The sequence below is a fragment of the Camarhynchus parvulus genome, chromosome 2 (genome assembly GCF_901933205.1).
Source record: "Camarhynchus parvulus chromosome 2, STF_HiC, whole genome shotgun sequence".
Taxonomy (NCBI): Eukaryota; Metazoa; Chordata; class Aves; order Passeriformes; family Thraupidae; genus Camarhynchus; species Camarhynchus parvulus.
Genome location: NC_044572.1, coordinates 147,450,125 through 147,474,574, shown reverse-complemented (window position 1 = coordinate 147,474,574; position 24,450 = coordinate 147,450,125). Strand labels below are relative to the sequence as shown.

The 24,450-nt window shown below is 42.9% G+C and overlaps 2 protein-coding genes across 3 annotated transcripts in view; one reads left to right on the top strand and one right to left on the bottom strand.

Annotated features, from left to right (window-relative positions):
* Positions 1–16,057, top strand: part of AGO2 (argonaute RISC catalytic component 2) — a 57,588-nt gene extending 41,531 nt beyond the window's left edge. For both annotated transcript variants that reach the window (XM_030969457.1, XM_030969452.1), the window contains exons 15-19: positions 868–1,062; positions 2,225–2,359; positions 3,127–3,228; positions 3,557–3,756; positions 4,365–16,057. In XM_030969457.1, coding sequence (XP_030825317.1) covers positions 868–1,062; positions 2,225–2,359; positions 3,127–3,228; positions 3,557–3,756; positions 4,365–4,473 — 741 coding nt within the window. In that variant the 3' untranslated portion in view covers positions 4,474–16,057. The remainder of the gene's footprint in view (positions 1–867; positions 1,063–2,224; positions 2,360–3,126; positions 3,229–3,556; positions 3,757–4,364) is intronic.
* A 2,075-nt stretch (positions 16,058–18,132) lies between these two features.
* Positions 18,133–20,720, bottom strand: CHRAC1 (chromatin accessibility complex subunit 1). The gene is made up of 3 exons (XM_030971553.1): positions 20,440–20,720; positions 19,731–19,857; positions 18,133–18,971 (listed from the first exon to the last, which is right to left on the bottom strand). The coding sequence occupies exons 1-3, from the start codon at positions 20,575–20,577 to the stop codon at positions 18,826–18,828; spliced, it is 411 nt and encodes a 136-aa protein (XP_030827413.1). The 5' UTR covers positions 20,578–20,720; the 3' UTR covers positions 18,133–18,825.
* Positions 20,721–24,450: the final 3,730 nt, after the last annotated feature.

Sequence of the window (24,450 nt, the reverse complement as noted above, 5' to 3'; positions counted from 1 at the left end):
CCATCAAGGGGAGGAATGATGGATCTGACTCCATGTTCTTAGAAGGCTAATTTATTATTTTATGTTACTATATTACATTAAAGAATACTGTACTAAAGCTATACTAAAGAATAGAGAGGGGATACTTACAGAAGGCTAAAAAAGAAAAACTAAGAAAAACTTGTGACTCGCTCCTCTAGAATCTGACACAGTTTGGCTGTCATTGGCCAATAAGTAAAAACAATTCACATGTTGGATTAACAACCTCCAACCACATTCCAAAGCAGCAAAACACAGGAGAAGCAAATGAGATAATATTGTTTTCCTTTTTCTCTGAGGTTTCTCAGCTTCCCAGGATAGAAATCCTGGGCAAGGGGATTTTTCAGAAAATATGACGGTGACAGTGATGTGCTCACTTCTTTAGTTTTTTTGTTTAAGTCCCATGCTACTTTTACAGCATATGGATGTTAATGTTTCATTAACAGAAAAATCCCTTCCCTTGAGAAAGGGTGTGGATATTTCTGTGGTCCATCACCATTTCAGTTTGATGGATTCACAAAACAGGCTTGGTGTCCCAGAATTCCAACTCCCATGAAGCAGTCTGAACTATCTCAATGGCTTCATGGTGTCAGTGCTCCAAACTGTATTTGAGTTTTTAAGTGCCTGTAGGTGCAAACAAGAAATGAGTCTTTTAGATTTAAAACAATTTTCTCTTTCAGTAGGATGTACTGCCACAGGTGAACTAAACCCAGAGCTGGTTCCAAGCACATTTTAATTTCAAATACATCTTTGCCAGGCCAAGCACTTGGTGTTCAAGACAGTGCAGTTATCCCATGAAATAATCTTTATTTTAGTGCTCTCTGGTTTGATGCCAAGCATTTTTTCCAGGTTGTAGGAAGCATGGATGCTCATCCCAACCGTTACTGTGCCACGGTGCGGGTGCAGCAGCACCGCCAGGAGATCATCCAGGACTTGGCTGCCATGGTCAGGGAGCTGCTGATCCAGTTCTACAAATCAACCAGGTTCAAACCAACTCGAATCATCTTCTACAGGGATGGTGTTTCTGAGGGGCAGTTCCAACAGGTGATATTTGTCTTCTTGAAATTCTCATTGTGTAGTTTTGTGGTAGTAATGGAGTTTTAAAATTCCACCTCTGTGTGGTTGGAGTTACAAGAAGTATAAGCTCAACAAATCTTCCCTCAACAAATTAGTTGGATTCTAACCAAGCAGGCAGGAGAAGTGTTTGCATACTTTTCATGTGCTTTTGAAAGTACTTTTCCCCTTTAAAATATTTTCCCTGACAGAATTATAAATGAAAAGTGTAGTTTTAGCACTCGTTTCCACATCTGTTTCCTATTTAGGATATATTAGTCAGACTGTATCCCATAGAACTTGGGCAGCAAAGAAAAATTATATGTTTTTTTTAAAGAGGATTCATAAATACTGGATTTTCAGTCATTTTTATTCTGATAAAACTCATCAGATCCTCTGTAATATTTATTTTGTTTGCTTGCTAGTACCATATTTTATTAAATACTTTTCTATAAATTTTAAAGACATTTATATACACTTTTCTTTCCAGTATTTATGTATGTAAATAAAAGATACAGAATTGAGTCAGCTTGTCAAAATCCAGGGGGAAGAGAGGAAAGATCACTTGCTAAACTTGAATTGATAAAATAATCTTTGTGTGAACTTTTGATATATTCTCTTTTCAATTGTTATTGGTTTTCACTGGAGTTTTCATGTACAATTAACCCACAGTGCAAATAATTGCATTTTGGTTTGTTCCACTTTCCTTATTATTGGTGTCTGTAGTCCTGCATGGAACTGCACAAAGCTGGGAAAGAGCAGCTGAGCACTTGTGGATTTTATCCCTTGTTCTAGTCTGAAAAATAATTAGTCTGTTGTATTCAGCAGCCTAATTAAATGTTCATTTGTATTTGGTAGTTAAAGAGATTTTGACATGCAGGTTATTAATCTGAGCCTCGTGCTTGGAGCTGAACAAATCTGGAAGCAGCTCTCTCCTGGCTCAGGAAACTGCTGATGTAATTTGCCCTCATCAGGGGAAGAAATTAAGATTTGGTCCTCAAAGCTTTGATATCTCATTACTCTGAGTGACAGTGCAAGAAGGAACATGATAAATTACCTGTGGATAAATAAAAGAAATCTGTGGATAAATAAGAGGAATTTGTATGATGGCAATGGTTCATGTTGATCCCACCTCTCTCTGTGTGTGGCTCAGGTTCTCCACCACGAGCTGCTGGCTATCAGGGAGGCTTGCATTAAACTGGAGAAGGATTATCAGCCTGGCATCACATTTATAGTGGTGCAGAAAAGGCACCACACCAGACTCTTCTGCACGGATAAAAACGAACGGGTACGTTCTGCTTGGGACCCCAAAGCTCCAGCAGGCAGCCAAGTCACCAACTCCTGTTCATTTGTGGTGCTTTCTGGGTGGAGATCAGACTCTCCAATTTGATTTTTGGTACTTTCTGTGTGAAGAGGAGACTCTTCAAGAGCTGTTGCTGAGAATGGAGAGTTCCTCGTGGCAAAACTCTGCTCACAGATTGGGCTTTCCATGTTCTTTTTCCTTCTGTCAGGCTTCTCTGTGGGAGCACTTGGACTCCACCAGGCTTCAAGGCAATAATTAGTAACTCCCAAAGCTGACATGAAGGTGGTTGTTGTATTAGTAAATGCTGTGGTTACAGATGTTAGACTGTTTGAAAGTAAAGAGTATTTTGACATTCTGCTTTGAAGAGATTTTGAGGGAAGAGGTGGCCTGTCTGACAAGGAAGGATTGTCCCCTTGCAGGTATAAACAGGAAAAGTTAACTCCTGTCCTGGAGTAGGAAGGTGAAAAAGAATTTGACAACTCAGTTGCAGGAAATTCTTTTTACATTATTCAGAAAACCAAATATTTTTAGGTAATTTTTAAGAAGATTTTGCAGCTTGTCTCTTTTTTTCTTTCTCCATAGTAGAGACACTGCAGATTTTCAGTTGGAACAAAATTTCAGTTTTGCACTTCTTCTTCACTTTCTGCTTTATATAGATCTTTTTTGTGTGTTTATTTTCCTGGCTATACAGCTGAAAATAAAAAAAGCCTTTGTGTTGTGCCTCAGTGTCTTTGCATTTCCTGTTTACACAGGTTGGAAAAAGTGGAAACATTCCAGCTGGTACCACAGTGGACACAAAAATCACCCACCCCTCAGAGTTTGACTTCTACCTTTGTAGTCATGCTGGGATTCAGGTAAGACATTTTGTGTGGCATGGTAACTGTTTGTACTAAAGCTACTTTATCAGATGGCTTTTTGTTAGATCTGAGGTTTTCAAGATGAAAGTTCATTTCAGAGGTGAAATGTTGAGAAACACAACCCTATCAATAAAGGGGCAGGGATTAGTTTGATAGGCAGCAAGGAAGGAGGTTGTTTGCCTTTTAAAGGAAAAAACCAGCTGGAATGTGTAGAACTGCTGCCCGTGGTTTTTGAGGAAGCAGCCATTTCACTGCAGCTCCCAGCAGAGGTTGAAAGCTCAGGAGATGTTTGGGAGTGCTGATGAGCTGTGTGCTCTGGCTCCAGGGAACAAGCAGACCCTCTCACTACCACGTGCTGTGGGATGACAATCGCTTCTCGTCGGACGAGCTGCAGATCCTCACCTACCAGCTGTGCCACACCTACGTGCGCTGCACGCGCTCCGTCTCCATCCCTGCCCCCGCCTACTACGCTCACCTGGTGGCCTTCAGAGCCAGGTACCATCTGGTGGATAAGGAGCACGATAGGTGAGTTCAGAGTTTTGCACTTTTGCAGAATTGGAAGGCAGTGGGGCTTGTTAATTCTGGGATCAGTGGTGTCCTCAGTTTGAGGTGGGTTTGCTCTCGCTGAATTTTGCTGCTGAAACAAAGCAGCAGATGTTCCTGTACGTGCTGTTTGCTGTTTCAGAACATCAGTGGTGCTTTAGTCAAACATTAATTACCCTTATTCTATTCAGAAGAAAGTAATGATACAGAAACATATGAAAGGAGACGCAGATTAAATAGGGTGTCACTGTAGGACACAAAACAACACGATGTGCACACACCGCTGTTCTCAAGGTGAAAAAAGAGGGGTTTATTTTCTGACTCCCAACATTTATAAATGTGACAGTGGATTGGAGGGTGAAAGTGCCACCTCTCCAATGACACTGGACAAACCAACAGTCCATCAAATTTCTCCTCCTCCATAAAAGAATGCAAAACAATAAGTAATTTACAGAAAGTGTGTGAGAAAGTTCGTTACAAGAATGTAAACATCAGATGCCTTAGCAAATCTTAAAAAATCAGGGTGACAGTAGGGTTTCTCTTCCCCCCCAACCTGTTGGTTTTTGTTCCCCCCCTCCCTTCTCTTTCAGTGCTGAAGGAAGCCACACTTCTGGCCAGAGCAATGGCAGAGACCACCAAGCACTTGCTAAGGCAGTCCAGGTGCACCAGGACACGCTGCGCACGATGTACTTTGCTTGACATCTTTTCATGTTCATTGGCTCCGGACAAGGCAGAGTTGGATTCACACCAGACCAGCTGCACTTAGACCAACAGATGCCCCAGCCCAGGGACAGCCAGCAATGAGTGATGCATCTTTATTCCTTTCTTTCCCATTTGCAAGGAAGCCTTCCGTCCAGAATTTCAGACTTGATCACAAACTGCGTTCTTGTACCAAACCCCACTGTTGTCAGAAATGTGGTTTGCCAAAAATCTCTGAGCTGCTTGGTATAAAACAGACCCAGATTTTATAATTAAATCAAGAGCTGTAATCTCAGGGCTTAGGGAAGATAAACAAAAAAACCAAACCAACAACCCAACCCACAAAACTCCTCATTCAGTTTGCTGTTCATTGAGTTGCTTTTGATAATTTGGAAAGATTAATTCATACTAAGGTTTGATGAGCTAAAGCGCTGTGAATCAGCTTTTAGTACACAGGAAAGCAAAGCATTTTTTGAGTATTTATGAAGCCTTGATTATTCTAGATGCATTTACAAAATTTTTATTTTCAAAATAAGAGCGTGACAAAATTCTGGTTTCTAATTGTCTTATAAAGATTATTCTCAGATTATTCTGTGTGTCTAAGGACAAATGTATTTTCTGAAGCTTGTTCTTGAATGTTTTTTATTGTGCTGCATTTTAAAATGTTTTTCATAGACTAAAGATGAACTTAAAAAAAAGAGTAAACCTGTACCTAAGCTTTTAATAGCTCCAGTTAGATTGGCAGAAGAAAATGTGCCATTTAAAAAAATTTCTAAAGATTTTTTTAAAATCATACTGACAGCTAACTTTAGGATTTGTCATACAGGACTGTGACACTTACTTTCCAAAGTCTCTAAAGAATACGGGTCTGTGGTGATAAATACAGTACAATCCTTTTTCACTGTTGTTTGAGTTAATGTAAATTTTATATATGTTTCACAGTATTAATGTGATAGACTAGATGCTATTATTTATTTTTATTTACTAAGGAGTGCTCATTATACTTCTGTTAACATATCAAGAATGCTTTGAACTTAGAAAGTAAGATCCTTTTTGTGGGGACATTACTCTTCAAATGCAAAAAAAAAAATATGCAATCGATGTGGTGTGAGGAGAGAGATGCAGCCAGTGTCTGTTGTAGCTTGGGATTTGCAGAAAGGCTTTTTCAATGTGCACACAACACAGCAGGTTTTACCTCTGCGGTTCAGACGCACACAAGACCAACATCCTACATTCATTCAAGCACAAAACAATTGTATTTTATTTATATGTTGAGTAGTGGTGAAGCAGGAGCTCTGCTAGAGGAGAGTGGCTCGCTGGAAGTTAGGCACAAGTCAGTGAATCTATGCAGTAAAGATAAAAAAATTAGGAAACTGAAGTTTACTTAGGGAGGGAGGTGAAGCTCTCTTCGTTATGCATAAGATCTGTAGGAAAGGTGAGAGTTTTGCCATTCTCTTAGGAGAAGCATTAATTAAAACTGATAATTATGAGACAGATGCTTCTGTTAGTTTGCACACTGGATTCATAAAAACCATAACACACATGTAAACCATTGCACTAATGACAATGCCATGAGCAGGTTTAGGAGAAAATGGAAAAAGCCCAGGAAAGTTGTTTATGCTGACTTGATCTTGTTTGTTTTTCCATGGGATAAGTGAAATAAGATGCTGAGAGGCAGGCTGGAAAACCTTCATTCTCCTCGACTGATGGATTTTGCTTTGTCTTTTCCCTTTTCTCCGAGCAGCTGCTCAGTCTCTGTTTGGACACTTTTACCTCTGGCCACTGGGATGGGCAAGTAGCTTTAAGCCATGCAGAGCTCTGGGCCACAGAGCAGGTCAGCTGCCACCAGGTGGTGTTGGATAAGCTAGAAAATGCCCAGCCTTTGCTGCATAAAGACTTTTTAGGTACATAATTCCAGTTCAGATCTTCACCTTGTAGCAGTGTGTCAGTTGTCAATGTTTTGTAGGTCAAATGTAAAACCTGTTAATGGAATAATCATATTTGTACTATTCTAATTGGGTGATTAGGCTGCTGGCTCAGAGTGTCTTCTTGGTCATAGTTCTATAAATTCAGATTTCTGTAAATTTGAAGCAAATCCTAGGTAGCATTGTCTGTCTTGCTGTGTCCAGCGAGGTTGTACCTACCTCCCCTCAAGCTGCAGATCCTCCCCGTGGTGGGTGTGTTGCACTTCTCTGTGTTTCCTTCAGAGCTTTCCTATTTCAGTGAAGATATTCATTTGGCAGAGTTTTATATAAGAATTATTTTTATATGAATTCTTCTTATCAAATAGGATAAAGAACATCCATTTTAAGACATCATTTAACTTATTTGCTGTCTGTTATGCAGAGACCTCTTGGATGTGAAATTCATCCCCCTCTTTCCATGCAGATCTGGAACAGTGGAATTGTACAGGTGGTCAGATGGGGTGAGGAGGGCAGGATCTGTCTTGACCTCAAATCTCATTTCTGAAGCAGCCTGGGACTGCACTGCATCCTATTTAAGATGTTTCCTTTGTGAGAAAAGGAGTTTCAGGCAGGCCCTTCATCTGAGAGTAGCTGTTGTTTGTGCATCCTCTTGGAATGAGCAGAAATTATGTAGCTTTCCTTCCCTAAGTGTGAAGAACTTGGGATGTTTATGTGCATTTCAGGACATTTTTACCTTTTACAGACCTTTCTAAGCCTCTAAATACTGCTAATTCTTTATGCCTTGTGATTCACAGAAAGACTCGACAACTGGTAAAGTTGTAAAGTAGGTCTGCATTTATTTGGTGATGGGCAAATTAATTTCTAACTCTCATGTTTCACTTGTGTCTCTCTTCTTTTCTCTCCCACCAGTGGTGAATTAGTGAATAATTTAAAGCATGAAAAAAAAAAAACCAAACTGATTAGGTATATACTTTGTAAAGTACAGCATGCTGGCAGCCCAGCACCTCTCTTTCTGGGAATATTTTTAACATAAGTTACACATTCAAGAATGTCTTCTGTCCAAAAAAACCTGCCACAAACACATAAAATCCTATAATTATTTTTTATTTTGTACCTCCCACATGTCTGGTGTAGAACAGCAACATCTCAGGTCAGCACAAAGCTCAAGAAGTCTCGGTCTCCCCCAGGCTGCTGGTGGAGAATGCCAGCTGAGGTCTCAGCTCTGAGTCTGGGTCACTGTGCAGGTCAGCTCAGCAATAACCAAATTTGTGCCACCCTTGGGCACTTGGGGCATTTTCCAGCCTGTGCAGAGGAGTCCCATTGCACAATCCCCCCAAAACAGCATCAGCAAGTGTGAAATGCTCCTTTTGGGAGGTGACAAGTACTATCAAAATACACAAAATACTTAAAAGTTTGTCTTTTTTCCCGTGATGTGCAAAATCTAATGCAATAATGAGATTTGCTTGGTGGTGGAGGTTTCTGCTGCAGTGGCTGAACAGAGTGACCAGTCCACTCCATCTGTTCCAGCCCCAAGGAGAAAACTGAGCTGATCCTGAGGAGCAAATGTCCTGTTGGGAAATGCTGGAGGAGGTGGATTTGTCTCTGCTTTATGTGGCATTTAAGACAGCCCTATGCAACTTAACACGTGTGTGTGTGTATGCACTGATGTACAGAGTGAGGTCACTTGTTTTATTAGAGCTCCTTTTTTTGGCTTGGCTTGCTTTAGAATATTTGACTTTGTGAATTGCAATCAATGATCTTCCATGTTCCAGAGGCTTTGGCACAGGCATTGCCTTGTTTCTTGATCTGTCAGGTAACAAATCCCTTTGATCTCCATCCAGGCCTCCAGGCAGGGTTCCCTGATTGTAAAAGCAAAAAGGTTGTGAAAGTTTGGCTTTAATTCTGCCTCTCTCAGTAACTCCTGCAGCCTTTATTGTAACAGAGTCTTGTTCTTGTTGGATCATTTTTATAACATAAGACAAGAGGTTTTTCCATAATGATTATCAAATTAAAACTTCTGGAGAGCAGGTGTGAGGAGTTTAGGGTTTTTTTTCTGAAAGATTGAAGTTTCTAAGATACTTCTGAGTTTTTCTTCCTGACTAAAGGCTTTTGATTACATAGCAGACTCAGTCAAGTGAGCACCTCTGGTGGCATAAATAACCCATAAGGGACTTTTTTTTTAATAATACATATTTTACTCATTAACTAAACGAATGTAAGAAGAGTTCTCAGTATTTTTCACACTTGAGACCAGTGTAATTAAACTCACTTGTTTTCCTGGTTTTTTAATACTCTTCTCCTACCACAGTATCTCTTTTTGTGTGGCTTTCCCCATTCCTAATGCAGGGCAGTCCTTTGTTTTTTACTTTTATATTCCATTTGGTCACATGCTTCTTGATGCACACATGCCATCTTTCTTAAGGAAAACTTCCAGTAGAAGGTAATTGCACTGATTGTTGGGTTTTTTAAACTCCCTTTTTACTGTAAGATTTTTTTTTTTTGCATCTGCTGTAGCTGTTTGAAAATACTGTAAATAGTGCTCTGCACAGCAAGTACTGAAATGCTGGGGATACCATTCCTTGTTCTATTTTCCAGAATACTGCCATGTTTTCCCGTGTTGAGGTGGGAGCTTTGGTGTTAAATGTTCTTATACTTTGTGTGCATTATGGTATCAGTCCAAGAAGGGCACAGTTGCTGTATCACAGTGGAAATATTTAGAGTTTGTGTGAATTTATAAAACATTTCTTCCTTCTCTCCTCTGTGCACATTTCTCCCAGACCACAGAGATGCAGTTTTTCAGCTCTCACTGTGCTCACTGTCTGTGCAAGGTTCAAATGCCAATTTTGGTATCAGTTTGCTGACTGATGGCATTAATGTAATATTTGGATTATCAGATGTAGCTCTCAAGGTGTTCCTTGCTTGTCTGATTCTTGTGTTGTAGAAGCAGAATCCGTGGATGTGGCAGAATTAGTGGAATGACAGGGATTTGGGATCCAGTTATGATGTCTTGCTGTCTGTCTGGGATTGGGCAGTGCAGAGGATGTTTCAGTGCTCTGAGCTGCCCGTGGATCTCCCATCCATCCATCAGCAATTGCCTTTTGCTTCCAGAACCCTCAGGGGCAGGACAAACCCCAACTCCAGCCCCACTGGCTGATGTTAGGATGCAAACCAGCAAGTTCTGCCTTCTGTTTCTGAGGGTTAATGACTGGAAAGATGGATTTCTGAGAGGGTTTAATTCAAATTGTATGGGAAGGGGGTGCTGTGTGTGCTTGGTGTGGGACAGAACCTGTTTAATCCCATTTAGTGTTTCAGTTGCTTTGTCAGAGTCGTTTCTTTGAAGTGTTAATTTGAATGTAATTGCTTGGCCAAATCACTACAGAAGTGGGTTTGTGGGAATCTTTAGTTTCAAAGCAGGTGCAGTTCAAGGCTACCTCCTGTATTCCTTTGTGGAAGAATTAATTGAAGTGAACCTCCCACTAAGCAGCCAAAATGCTCCCAGAGGGACTGGGTTTGTGCTGGTCTGTTCCTTACTGGGCAGTGCCATACTGTGATCCTGGGTGGCTGCTCAGCCTTCCCTCTGGCTTCCAGAGGCATCCCTGTGTACTGAGAGGGTACCAGGCCTGGCAAGGGGCACATCTGGCACATCTGCTTCTGGTCAGGGTCACTCCATAGCAGCAGCTCCTTCTGTGACCTCTCCCTTCACTTGAGTTTCTATACTGTTGTTTTCTAAATGAAAAATGTTTCTGTACTTTACCTGTTGGCCAGAAAATGTCAGGTTTTCTCTGCAAATGACATGAAGGTGCTTGCAATATATTTTGAGTCTGAGGCAAAAAATATGTATTAGATTATTTTTTTAATGTGTTTTTTAGGTAAGGTGACGTCAACTGTAAGAATGCAAATACTTTATTCCTTGCTCAGAAAATGATAAACTTTAAAATGTGGGGGAAAAAACCAAACCAAAACACCAAAATCCAGCCCCAAACCTGAGTATGTTCATCTTGGGACTGTTTGGTGTCAGTTCTGTGCAAAGCCTTGGCCAAAACTCAACCTTGACATCAGTGCACGTGGGCTGAGGTACTTTAGGTGACCTGAAATGAAACTGTAGAAAACTGTGTTAATGCATCAGATTTTGTTTACAATTATTCCAAACAAGCTTCCTCATCTCAGAACAAACCACTCTGCTGACAGAAATACCTGTTGGAGCACAGTGTGCTGGTGTGGTTTCATAGCAGTGTTAAAGTTGATTTTTATTTACAAGTACCTGGGTTTTCTGCTGTGGATTTTGGCCTATCAGAGTGAGCTTCCTGGGATTCTGTTTTCCCTGTGATTTCCTTCCCTTAATCTCTGGGCCTAGACACTAATGAAGCTCATCCATGGCAGGAGGATTGCTTTATGTCCTGACTTTCTGGAACACAGATTTTGAAGAGACTGAATAAACCATTCTGAACCAGCTCATCAATAACTGAATGGGTAAAATCCTGTCAGTTTGGCTCAGTTCTCAGTCATGATTTCTCAAAGCCTCCCCAAAAGTGTGGAGTGCAGGGTAAATGGCTGCTTTGGAGAAGATGTTTCACTACATTTGCACTGCAGATTGTGGACACTATTGCTGGCAGGGCTTGCACTGTGCAGAGATGCTGAACGGCTCCTGTGTCATTGATGGGAACAGAATTTTGTGTCTTCCAGACAAGGCAGACCCAGGATCATCAGGAAGTTTGGGGAGTGAAGGATCTCCATGCTGGGTGCTGCTCATGCCCTAGAGAAGAGAAATCCTGGGTACTCCAAGCCTTGGGGAAGAGAGGAAGGAGGGGAGGCATTTCCTTCAAAATTGCCAATTTAAGCACTTGTTAAGGTGGCAGTTTAATTCTTCGTTTTCCTTCTGGCTTGTCTGCAAGTGCCCCTGAGAAATCCTGCACCCATCTGCTGGCCCATCCGAGGAGGGGAAGGCTGCAGGGAGCTCCCTGAGTTGATTTGAGATTTTGGGGAGCTCTGACTTGGCTGGGGCTGGGCCAAAGTTCTGCTCCAGAACTTTGCTGGTTCTGGAGTGATGGATGAGAGGTTGGCAGGAGTTCATTGTGGGAGTTCTGCAAGTGGCAGCCCTGCAAACCCACAGCACCAGCTGCAGGCTGTGGCTGCTCCTTCCTCCCACCTAAATATCCCCCAAAAAAGCAATTCCTTTGGATTTGTCCATGTGCTGCCTCAGCAGATCCATTGCAAACCTGCCCGGGGCTGCTCTTCCACCAAGCAACCTCCCTGAGGAGCCTTGGGTTGCATGGCAGTTCTATATCAAGGGGAATGATCCTTTCCATAGGGCTCTCAGGAGTGCACAGATTTTAGTTGTGTTTTTCCCCCACATTTTAGATGTGCTATTTAATTTTATTATTTTTTTCCTCCCTTTTTTAAGCACAACTAAACCACTTGCTGCAACAGCTGCTCTCTGCTCATGAGCAGGGATTGCAGATGCTGTCTGACCTGGGAGCAAGCCTAGGAATTGTCCCCAAAATATAAATTTAAACTTTTCTGGTCATTTTACAGGGTTTTTTTGGGTGTGCTTGGCAAGCATGAATGGTCAACAGGTCAACAGGCAAGCTTGGGAGTCTCTAATCCCCTGGCTGGTGCTGTTTGTGTTTGCTTTGTTAGCTTAGATTTCCTGTCAGAAAAAAAAGATAATAATGTGGACTCATTTCTGTATTTATCAGGTTTTCCTGGTTTAAAAGCCATGAATAGAGGAAGCTTCAGTCATGTTGGTTTTTGTGAAATTGCACGTTTTTGCCTGATATGTACTGGACTCAAAGCAGATCTTGTCTGGGCTCTATGGGCACCCCAAAGCCTCAGCTGCTGGGGGTTGGATCAGACCTCTCATGTACCAACATGCCATGCAGTGAATTTTGTTTCTGGATTTCACCAAAGTTAAGTTCTGCATCAACTGTGAGGTGCTCAAACCTCACTGTTTTATAGCACTGCTTCTATGATATTAAAAACCAAGGATTTGACCCAAAGTCTGTCATTCCTGGTAGATTTTCTCATGAAACTTAAAGACTGAGCCCTTCAATTGCTCATCTCATTTACAAATGACAACTTCATAATTGCATTTTAAAGAAAATAAGAGAAAAAAAACCCGAAAAAATATCAAAAGCCATTAAGGAGTAAGCTTTAGATTTATCTTGGAAAATCAAATTTTGAATGAGGTGCAATGAGGAATTACATCTGGCAAAGTTCTCTGCCATCCTGAAGAGTGTTACGACTTCCTTTCTGTAATTTGTTGGTAAAGTTTAGATTTTTAGATCTGTGTGTGTCCCTTTCTCTGTGAGTGCACACACATGTGTGACAGAACAGGGGACAGTGTATAGGCTGGCTGTAAAAGATACAAAGGCAGTATTTGGCTGGAAATAACAAGCACAATTTCCCTGGCTTTTGCAGTATTTTATTGTACAATCACGAAGATTTCAGCATTTAGAGCAGTTGATAAGTAAAGATCCAGCCCTGGATTTCTGTGCAGCGGAGTGCTTGACTTGATCCTGGGAGGGCAAGATGGAAAACAGAATGTATTGATTAAATCTATTTTTTTTTGCTTTAATTTTGGTACATTGCAAAATTAACTGACTTTATCTTTTGAGATTTTAATCTTTTAGTAGTTTCAAGAATTCTTTTAATATTATTTTTTATAAAATAACTGAAAAAAAGAACCAAAAATCAATCCAGAAGCTTCATTTTGTAAATGTTCCTTCCAATCAAAATGCTTTTGTGACCATTTAAAGTGTTTTTTGTTGTTATTGTTTGGTTTTTTGTTTTTTGGTTTTTTTTTTGAGGTAAAAAGAAAGCTATGATGTTAAGGTTGTTCCAAGTGGTACTAAATGTGTGTTGAGTAGTGTTGTGTGTGTGTTGCATCTCTGTGGAACTTTCTTGTGCTTGCAGTATAGAAATGATTGGTGCTGGCTGGGTGAGAGTAGCACTTGTAATGCAAAACCAGGCCCAGAATTGCCCTCAACTGATGTGCAGGGCATCCCTGGCACTGCAGGGTTGGCCATGGAGGTTGTGGCATCACTTGGCAATGCTGGGGGGATCACAGGGGTGGAATTCACCCATTGCTTCTCTCGCTGCCCTGGGTGAGCACTTGTGTGATGCTGTGTGGCCAGGCCACTTTAAACTAAGCCTTAACTAAATGCTAAATGTGTCAGATTCCTCTCTCAGAGTATGCAAAAATACTGTGTAACTACAGGAGGATGTTCCTGTAGAGCTTCAGTGTTAGCCAAGGCAGTCTCCTGACGTGAGAAACAAGGGACACCTGTAGCTCTGTACTGTGATGCCTCTTTGGGCGCTGGCTGTCACAGGCTCTAGAGCATTCCTCTGGCAGCTGACCCCAAACAGGCTTTCCCAAATCTCAGCTTTGTGTTGTCCTTGTTCTCAGACCTATTCTCTTCCCTCCCCCTGCCAGCAAATCTCTCTGCCTGAAGGAGGATTGTGATTTAACACTTCAAATTTTACATCCCAGAAAAAGCCATTCTTGAATTCCATGCTTGCTTTTGGGTAGGTGCCATTGCTTCCACTTGTTATGACTGACATAGGATCCTTAAAACATTTTAAATAGAGGCAAAAAAAAAAAAGTGTTGGGGACCCAGCTTGCTTTTATTTATTTTTTTTTTTCGATTTGGATCTACCTCATGTAACCAGTTGGGTGCTAATTACTCAAATTGTCAAGGAGATTTGGCAAAGGCGACCAAACCGACCCCATCCGTGGCCCAAACCCTCGGGTTTTGTGTTCTGAAACAATAATCTTGGATTTGAGTTCTATTCTTTGTGCCTTTGTGTTTTTTTCTCCCCAGTGCACAACAATCAAAACTCATCTTCCTGATTAAAAACAGCAGATGGTTTTTAACTGCGCCACGTTCGAAAAACTGAATTTGAAAATATTTTTTGGTGTAGCAAGTTGTAAAATCGAGTATCACAGCTGACCTAGGCAAAGAGAAATAGCCAATAAAGGTGGTTTTGGAAATCTTTAATCCTGACCCCAGATCTGTACATCTCTGTGTCTCTATATATGCACATAGCACCTGACTTTGTGTATGTGTATGTATATAAATATAAAATGAAGGGATACACATGTAAGGGTGAAGGAATAAAACATCATTGACCTTTCCACAGTTTTGTATGTAACAGTTTACAACTATGTGTAAGTTTTTTCTACTATGTGAACCTTTTTTACTCAAAGCTTTGGAAAGCTTTAAGTTGTGATATGCTATCATTTTTTGAAGTTTAAAAAAATTTTTAAAAATCCACTATTTACCAGTACCTACTACAGAGGGGGAATCTTTGCTGTAAATTTGTATTTAGTTTGAATATTAAAAGAAAAAAAATCTATATATGGGATTGTAAAAGTGCATTCCATCATGGCAGGACTTCCCAGCTGTTTCCTAAGGCTTTCTGTTGCAGAGAGACTCAAGCAAAAGGAAAATGCCTCTGTTCAGTGTTTTTATAAAACTGCTCCATCAGGTCTAGACTTAAGCTATATTTTCTAAAGCCTAATCATCCTTTAATATGCTGCAGATAAATGATCAGCATGGTTGCACTTTCTCAGTAATAATGTTTGCCCTGCAATTGGCTCATGATAAGGACTTTAGTTTTTTAACAAAACCAATCGTACTTTGCAGAAGGTAATATTTATATAGGTACCTCAAGATAAAAAAATAAAAAAGAGCCTGAATATGCTGCATTTGGTTTCTTAAACATTTTTCATGTAGCATTTGTTTGCTTTTCTGATTTTTTAGGAGACGACTTAGCTACCTGTTTGCTTTGGGGGACCCCAGTAGTGTTTTAGGCCATTGTTTTCTCTGGATCTCACAGAATGTAGTATCCTGCCTTGGGATCCTGCAGGAGTTTGGGGTGGGATGTGCCCTGTAGTGTGTACACACGGGGAGGGGGACCATGGAAATTTGCTTTATAGACTTCAGGAAAGGAGGGAATGGATACTATATTCCTAAAACAGACAATACATGTTCCTAATTCTTAATTATGGTTTGTGGTTTTGGTTTGTTTTGGCTCATTCTGCTTTCTTGACTCTTTTCTTAAATATGAGTGTGGAAAGGGGCAGTTGATTAATGGGGGCACACAGTGACCAAACCTGCCCCACTGGTGGGTGTTGTGGGGGTGATTCCCCAAATCCATGGGTAACAGCAGTGCCCCACGTTGGAGCAGGACCCTCCTGCTCTCTGCCTGCTCCTTACTGCAGGTCCACCCTCTACTCCTTCAATTCCGAGTCAGTGAAGATCTAAAAATGTGCAGAGATGGGGAATTTTTGTTGAGAACTGTTGAAGGAAGCTTCAAAGGCTGTGAAATTGAGCATTTATTGTCATGTTTTTAAGCTTAGATGGGTCCTTTTCCAAGTTTGTTTTACAGCTTGCAAGGTAAAATAGTTTGCACTACTTTTGCAATAAACTCATGAAAAACCTAACAGGTTCTGTTCTGGTTTCTTACTGTATATATACAACTAATACTAAAGATTTAGCATAGTGTTTTTCACCTCAAAACATAAGACTTGTAACAAGCTCAGAATGCTGTAATTCCTGACAAAATAATGATGTGAATGATATTTTATAAAGTTATTTTGTATGGTGTCAATTTTGTTTTGCCTCATAGTATGTCAATAAAATAAAATTCCTCATCTTTACAAGATATTGTTTGATGTCTTTCCATTTCATATTTGGGCATTTTCTGCAGTTACTTGTGCACTGTGAGACTGCCAAAATATCTGGTCCATTGCCCTCCCTTGCATTTCTCCCCTTGTTTGTGTTTGGATGTTTCCCTGTGCTTCCACCCTCCCTGTGCCCAGCTAGACACAATCCATGCTGCTTTATCTGCTTACAAGTTGTAATCCTGGAATTCTTGTGGGAAGATGAACATTTTGGAAACCACATGCCTGAAATTTTTTTATTTATGTTTTTTTCTGAGTGAATCCCTACAGTGATCAATTTTTAAATGAAGAAAATGTAGCACCTGGTGGTGACTATAAAGCATCCAACAGAATTGCAAGGATGCCAAGGAGCTTCCTCTGGGAGTCCAACCCTGCAAACACAGATTGGTTTTACTCAGTAATATGAAATACTGTCAGAGCTGTCTCTTCCCTTTATTTTTTCCATTGTTTATTGAAACACCACTTTGAAATGGATGAGGTTTTGCTCTGGGTGAGGCTCTTGGGGAAAACAAATTACCCTTCACTGGTTTGATGGCAACGAGCTTTGGCAGCTGCAGGGCCTTGGAGAGGGCTGTGGCAGATTTTGGCAGCTCTGAAGTCCCCATCGAGGATTCTGGCTGAATGAATCCAGAAGGGTGTGCACATTCTTCTGGGCTCAGGAATTCACAGAATATGTTCATCATCCCACAGGAAACTTCTGAGAGGGATGAAATGTGGTGATTTATACTTACTAACCACAGCTCTTTTGTCATTTTGACAAGTTTAGAAAACTTCATGTCCTTTGAGCAGCATTGGCTGGGGTGGGGAAGGGTCTCACAAGCTGGTGTTGTGGGGAAAAATGATAGAAACATGTCTGTAATAATAATAATAATGATAATAATTAACCCAAAAGTGTCCCTTGGCCTGTGATCCATTGCCTAAAAATCCCACACCACCTTAAACAGGTCAAGATACTTGGTCACTTTTGAGGAAGCTCCTGTTAAATGATGCAGTTTGCACAGAGGGAGAAAATAGGATTAAAAAGCTCAAGGGTTGAGGTACAAACAGCGAGGTCACTGAAAAGCTGCTGTGATGGGCAAAAGAGATGTGACTGGAGGGAAAATGATATCATTTACTGACAAATTAGGTGGCATTAAAACACCTTCCACCCCTTTCCCAGTCCCTTTTCTCCTCCTGCCTCCTGTCCCCAGGGTGCAGGGGTGGGGATGGGGCTGTGCTCAGACCCCTGCCAGGGCTGTTTGAGGATGTTCCTCTCTTTGGTTGTGACCCATCCATGGTTCAGGTATTTGCTTGTTGCCCTCATCCCTGTTTCTGATATAAATTCACTGTGCAAATTTGTGCTGATGGATCTTTTTTTCTTTCCCAAAAAACTGGCACCCCCTCTCCCCGAACAGCATTCCACACTCCGTTCTCCACCCATCTCCATGCACTTTTAATAATAAAAAAGCACAAACCAGCTCTTGGAACAATGGTTTAGTTCTGCCTTTACCCACTTGGGAATCCCCAGGGATCCAGCCCCACTCAGCACTCACTGCAAAATTCCTGGTACAATATGATTTTCATTTATGGCAACTTCAGGAACATTTCTTACAGTGCAGCATCCTCTGCTCTGTTAAAACAGCAGGAGCATTTCTGGTGTGGCTCAGGAGCTCTGCCAGTCCCTGACCCTACCTGCCTAAGCTCCACTTGGCTTTCCTAGAATATGGAATGTGCTGGATTGTGGATATGCTGGAGCTCCCTGCTAAGTTTTAAGAGAAGCTGAGTGTGGTTGTGCCTTCAACCCAAGAGAAATTGTTCAGCTGTTCAGTTCTGGTAACTCTTTACCATGCCCTCCAAATTAGGCTGTTGCTTGAGACAAATTCCTGGCTGATTTGCTGCTCAGCTTTTTTAGAGTGGGAGGTTTTTATTACCTGTTAACATTCCCTTGCTTACCTGGGGCATTTTTCACCTCTGGGGACAGATCTTGGTCACTTCTCTCTCTCAGACATTGTCACACTGACCACATGTGTGGCTGAAACTGGAAAGAACTACAGGAAGTTTCTGCATCCATTGTCAAGTTTTCATACAAAACATTTATTTTAAAAAGTTGCCTGTAAAGTTCTACACAGGATGGTTGCCATTTCTGTAGTAAAAAAAGAAAAGCAAACCAAAACCAAATGAAAAATCCATCTCTGTCGCTCACATGGTAAAGGAGCTGCTCTTTCTCAAGAACCCACAATTAAGACTTCAATGTGCACTTTGGCAAGAAAAACTGCAGAACTGGAGTTCATTCAAGAAAAGGGTTCTGGATGCACATATTTACATAATTTTCTACCCCATTTACCACCAGAGCTACAGAACCACCATTAGCTCTTGGGATGGATCTCCTCCTCTCCCATTTGGGTGCCCACAAGGCTGCTTTCACAGACTTTTTTAATGGACTTGGTCCACTTTTGGAGCTTTTGAACTGAAAGCTGCCTGTAAGAAATTTTATATTTGGGTAATGATTGTCTGACAAAGTCATTTCAAATCACCTGACCAAGCTCTGCTGTCAGGTTCGCACTGTCTCTTCCTACCCCACCGTGTTTCTGAGGGAAGAATTCCATTCTCCAATGAGTATAAAGTTCAATTTCTAAACTTCTTAAAGCAAAAGCAGATGGCTCAGTGTAAAAATACATCCAGCATCTGGATTCTCAGTCACAAAAATAACATCCTTTATACAATAGAAAAATGGATCAACTATGAAGCAATTCTCCATTGGCCTTAAGATCCAACACTGTCACCAACAGCTTCGTCTTCATCCTCTTCCTCCTCAGCCTCATCATCATCTTCCCTCACTTCTCCATCTCGCTTCTCTTTTTCAAGCATTTTTAGGTATTTGCTAGCTAGAATCTTCTTTGGCAAGATATCTGAAAGGCAGAATTGTTGTTTTAATTGTCAGTTTGAATACTTGCATTGCCTTGTTAATACTGTTGCATCCAAACCACTAAAGAAATGAAGTCAAAAAGAAATATTAATATTTTTAACAAATCTTAGGTAAATAACCAGGTAAGTCAGCCTGACCCACACACTGCTGTAAGAGTAGGAGGGAGTTCCCACTTATGGCACAAGTAACCCAAGATAAGGACTCTATTTCATGACTGATTACTGACAACTTTTACTGTCTGCTGATGTAAATTATTTGCTGTAAAACAGAGAGCTCAACTGCCTTAGATCCAACGAGCCATTAATATAAAACCCAAGTATCAGTAAAAACGTGTGTGTGTCTGTGTATCTAGAAGCATAGAGAGACCATATGATGAAGCTTCTTTTCTCAAAACTTATAGATTCCTATGTGTCATTTTTGGTCCACATAACTTCTCACCTAAAGACGTGCAATAATCTTCTTTCACAGGCTGAAAGCTTTCAGATGGAACTGCTGGAATTTAGGAAATGCTTAAAGCAATATCCTGAGAACTGTATACAGTGTAACTGTATCATTTACAGGCAGCAGAAATATCCCCATTCACAAAGAAATGTTTTCAGGGAAGTAGTTTATGAGTTCCAGTTGAATGCTAAGCAGGAGATTAATGACCAGTAGGAGAACTGGGTCCTCACAAAACAGAACATTAAGAGCAAGATTTCATTTTCCAAAGCAGACACTGGATTTATCCTTGTTTTAGTAATACCTGCAAGGAACTGAAAGGTCTCACACTCTTCTGCTGTATGAGACAGGTCAGTGTACGTCAGAGCATTCTTCTCCTTCCCTCTGCCGTGTTTGTAGGAGTATGTAGCCAAATACTGAACAAAAAGCTCCTAAAAATGAAAACAAAACTGCATAGTCAGACTAAGAATTCACACATGTCATAGATCCCTATCTAAAGGCAGAAGCACCGTATTTAACTGCACATATACTCAGTGCAGAGACTCATTAAATTTCAGTACCTGAAGGGAGTCTACAGGAAAGATGGAGAGAGACTATTTACAAAGGCATGTAGTGACAAGACAAGGGGGAATGGCTTCAAACTGACAGAAAGTAGGTTTAGATCAGTTGTTAGGAAGAAATTCTTCCCTCTGAGGGTGGTGAGGCCCTGGCACAGGTTGCCCAGAGAAGCTGCGGCCACCCCATCCCTGGAAGCGTCCAAGGCCAGGGTGGACGGAGCTTGGAGCAACCTGGGACAATAGAAGGTGTCCCTGCCCGTGGCAGGGCTTTGGAAATAGATGTTTTTTCAGGTTCCTTCCATCACAAACCATTCTGTGATTCTAGACTCGGGATGCGGACAGAGAAGGGGAGCGGGACCCGGCTCGGGGCCGCGGCAGCGCTCCGAAGGCAGAGGCCCCTCAGCCGGGGCCGGGGAGGAGCGGGGGGCCCGAGGGCAGGGCAGGGCGAGCCGGTACCGTGGCCTTGGCCGTGAGGAACAGCGCGTCCTGATTGATGCTGGACACCTCCGGGGAGCTCTTCATGATGACGCGGATCCGCGACAGGGGCAGCGACACCAGACGGTTCTCGGTGCCGCTCAGCCGCGCCGCCGCCATCTCAGCCCGTCCCAGCGGCAGCGAGGGCACGGCCCGCCGGGAGCTGTAGGCGGCGGGTGCCGGGACTACAGCTCCCTACAGCACCGGGGCACGCCCGCAGCCGGGACTACAGCTCCCTACAGCACGGGGACTACAGCTCCCTACAGCACCGGGACACGCTCGCAGCCGGGACTACAGCGCCCTATAGCACCGGGACTACAGCTCCCTACAGCACCGGGACTACAGCTCCCTGCAGCACCGGGAGGGACCCGCCTCCAGCCGGGACTACATCTCCCTACATCTCCCTGCAATACCGGGACCCACAGAGGGACGCTCCCGCTGCAGCGCCCCGACGCCGCAGGCGCTCTGCTCCCCGCCGCGGGCGCACGGCGGGCCCGGGGGTACCCGGGCGCGCTGAGGCTCCGGCGGCTCCGGGTGCGAGTCCCTTCATAGAATCACAGAATCAAGTAGGCTGGAAAAGATCTCTGAGATGATCGAATCCAACCTGTGACCGGTCACCAGGTGGCTGTAGAGTGATACGGTCACACCCCTGAGCCTCCTTTTCTCGAGGCTAAACAGCCGCAGCTCCCTCAGCTGCTCCTCTTCAGACTTGTGTTCCAGCCCCTTCACTGGCTTTGTGTTCCATCTCTGGACATGCTCCAGCACCTCAATGTCCTTCCTAAATTGATGGGCCCAGAACTGGACAAAGCACTCGAGGTGTGGCCTCCCCATGGGCCAGCACAGAGGGACAGTCACTGCCCTGGTCCTGCTGGCCACACTGCTGCTGATGCAGAAGGCCAGGAGGCCTCCTTGGCCACCTGGACACACCCTGGCTCACGTTCGGCTGCTGTCAACCAGCACTTCCAGGTCCTTTTCCACCAGGCCATTTTGTGCTGAGCAGCTTTCCAGTCACTCTTCCCAGCTGGGTGGATTCCTGCTGCCCCAGGGCAGGCAGGAGCAGCCTTGGGGCTTCCCCTTCCTCAGTTCTCATCATGGCTCCTCAGCCCCAGACTGGCACAGGAGGGTGGGGAGCTTGTTTTTAATGGAAACTGGGCATCTCCTATGTGTATCCTGATTACAAGCCACTGCCTACGAAGTTGTTAGCCCAAACTGTAACTACAGGCTGCTCAACGCCTCTGCAGCTGTAGTACAGTACAAGGGAATGTGCCTGGTCATCCTGACACTTGTCAGAGCTGTGGGGAAGGTGTGAAGGGCACGTGTAAACTATGAAGTGATGATGGGGCTGCATCTTCATTATTAACACATTCCCCAGGTTTACACTGTGGGCCTGCTGCATAGGAAGGTTGTAATGTGCTTGTGGATGGCGTTTTGATGCTGGGAGTGTTTGCTCCAGAAGTTTGCCTGTGCCTGTTTGGGTAAGAGCTGCAGGGTGATTGAGCACTTCCAGAAGTGACGACACATTGTTTGCATTAATTCATTAATGGTTTTAATCGTGCTTTACAAACAACATGCCTGATGGTTTGTATTGGTGAGAAATCTGCTAAGGCCATTAAAGTATCTCTACTTAATATGAGAGAGAAGAGCAAGACCTTTTCCAGAATACACAATAATAATTCACATGGAATTTAGGAGAGAAAGGAATGTACCCACAAAGAATCATTAAATGGAAAATACAGGGAGTTTATTGACTGAATGTTACTACCTTATACAGAATTGGCCCAGTACATAAGGCCAAGGCTACAGATGATACTGATTTATTAATAAAATATAGCACCATGAGCAGCTGGAAGTGCAAGGATAACAACACTATATGATAAATTCCAAATTTACTGCATTTGTGGACATCATTTATAGTTAGCTATTGCAGATAATCTGTATCTGTTAAGCTGTATAATCCTTTTGAGATTACATTTTATGTGAGGCCATTGTGTATATGTTATATCTGAAAGGAAGCACAAATATCCTGGGATGCTGCCTGGATGTATGGAAGGATTGGTTTCTTTCTTTATCCTTACTGTCTTGTGACATCTTGTGGAGACAGCTGACATTGCTCCAGCAGTGAATTTCTTAAAAATACTACTGGGGTCTTTCATGATTTCAATATACAAATAAACCTCATCAAATTACCAGGATTTCTGAGGGTATTGAGCTTGGTGATGAGAAGGCACAGGTGAAGGACCCTCTGAGCTCCTTAGAGCTGCTCTTTTCCCCTCTGCCAGCTGAAAGCTTGGCCAGGTGTAGGTGCCTCTGTGAGTCACTGTCTCCCAGAGAAGGGACAAAGGGAGCAGGAGCTGCCCCTGGCAGGAGAAGGGAGGCTGTGAGTGACTGGGCTGAGCACACCCCATCCCTCCCTGGCCCTAAGGCTGTGCTGCTGTTGGGCTTGGTCAGCTTCTGTCTGAGACTCTGAGGGCAGTTGGTGCTGCCATCTCTCCAGTTCCTATCCCTCTGGGAAATTTTGCCCATTTTTGGGGAGATAACTGAAGTTCAAGGCTAAAGCTTGTTCAGTTCCTTTTATGCTGCTGTTTTTCCTCATGTCTCCCAAATTGGGGAAAGCCAAGAGGAGCAGAGAGACCTGCCTGGAGCCCACAGCTTGTGCCACAGTGGCTGAAGAGACCTGGAAAGAGGTTGTGGCCAGGTGAGGGTTAATCTCTTCTTCCAAGTAACAAGTGACAGTACAAGAGGAAATGGCCTCAAGTTGTGCCAGGGGAAGTTTAGATTGGATATTAGGAAAAATTTATCCAACAAAAGGGTTGCCAGGCATTGGCACCATCTGCCAAGGGAAGTGGTTGACTCACCAGCCCATGAGGGATATAAAGGCCATATAGATGGGGCTCTTGGCGACATGGTTTAGAGGTGGCCTTGGCAGTACTAGGTCAGACTTGATGATATTAAGGGTCTTTTCCAACTTAAATGATTCTGTGATTCTACCTAAATGCAGTTGTTGATCCAGATTTTTCAAACACTGCAAGTTCTATTGAAGTTATTTTGTTGGAGTGCCACTACTTTAAGTCATGACATGTCCCCTTATGAAAGGCTGCAATAAGGTGTCCCTGGACCCTTCTTCAGGATGAGAAACCCAAACTCTCTCAGGCTGTCTCCACAGGAGGGGCACTTCAGCCTTCTGATTTCCATGTCTTCCTCTTGACCTGCTCCAAGAAGTTTCTTGTAATGGTGATTCCAGACCTGGATGAAGCGCTGCAGGTGAGGTCTCACCAGAGAGGAGCAGATGGGGAGAATCCCCTCCCTCACCTGCTGCCCGCACTGGGATCAACCCAGGACATGTTTGGCTTTCTGGATGCAAGTACACATAGGTCCAGCCTCTCATCCACCAGCACCCCCAGGTCCTTCTTGGTGGGGCTGCTCTCAATGCATTTATTCCCCAGCCTGTGTTGATACCGGGGTTTGGTCATCCAGGTGCAGCATCTCACACTTGCATCATTAAGGTTCCCACATTCTCCACCAGAAATTCACCTGAACTCTCATACAAGGCTCACACTTCTGGAGTTTTTGTACTTCCAGAGTTTTCAAGATTTTGCCATTTAAGCTACATGACTGAGAAATCCTCTCAGAGGAGGATTTCCCTCTACTCGGGAGGGACCTCATCGCTCTCTACAACTACCTCAAAGTAGCTTGTAATGAGCTGGGACTGGCCTCTTTTGCTGTGCCAGTGGTGTGAGGACCAGAGAAAATGAACTTAAAATGAGAGAGGGGAGATGCAGATTAGATATTAGAAGAAAAAGGTGTTTTTGCTGTTCGGGTGGTCCAGCATTGGAATACACTGCCCAGGGTGTTGGTGGAATCACCATTCCTGGGAGGGTTTCATCTGAGTCTGGCGATGTGGTTTGGGGGTTACAGTGGCAGTGCTGGGTTGACAGTTGGACTGGATGATTCTATGACACCAGACCAATTTCGGGATTTGGGAATGCCCGGAAG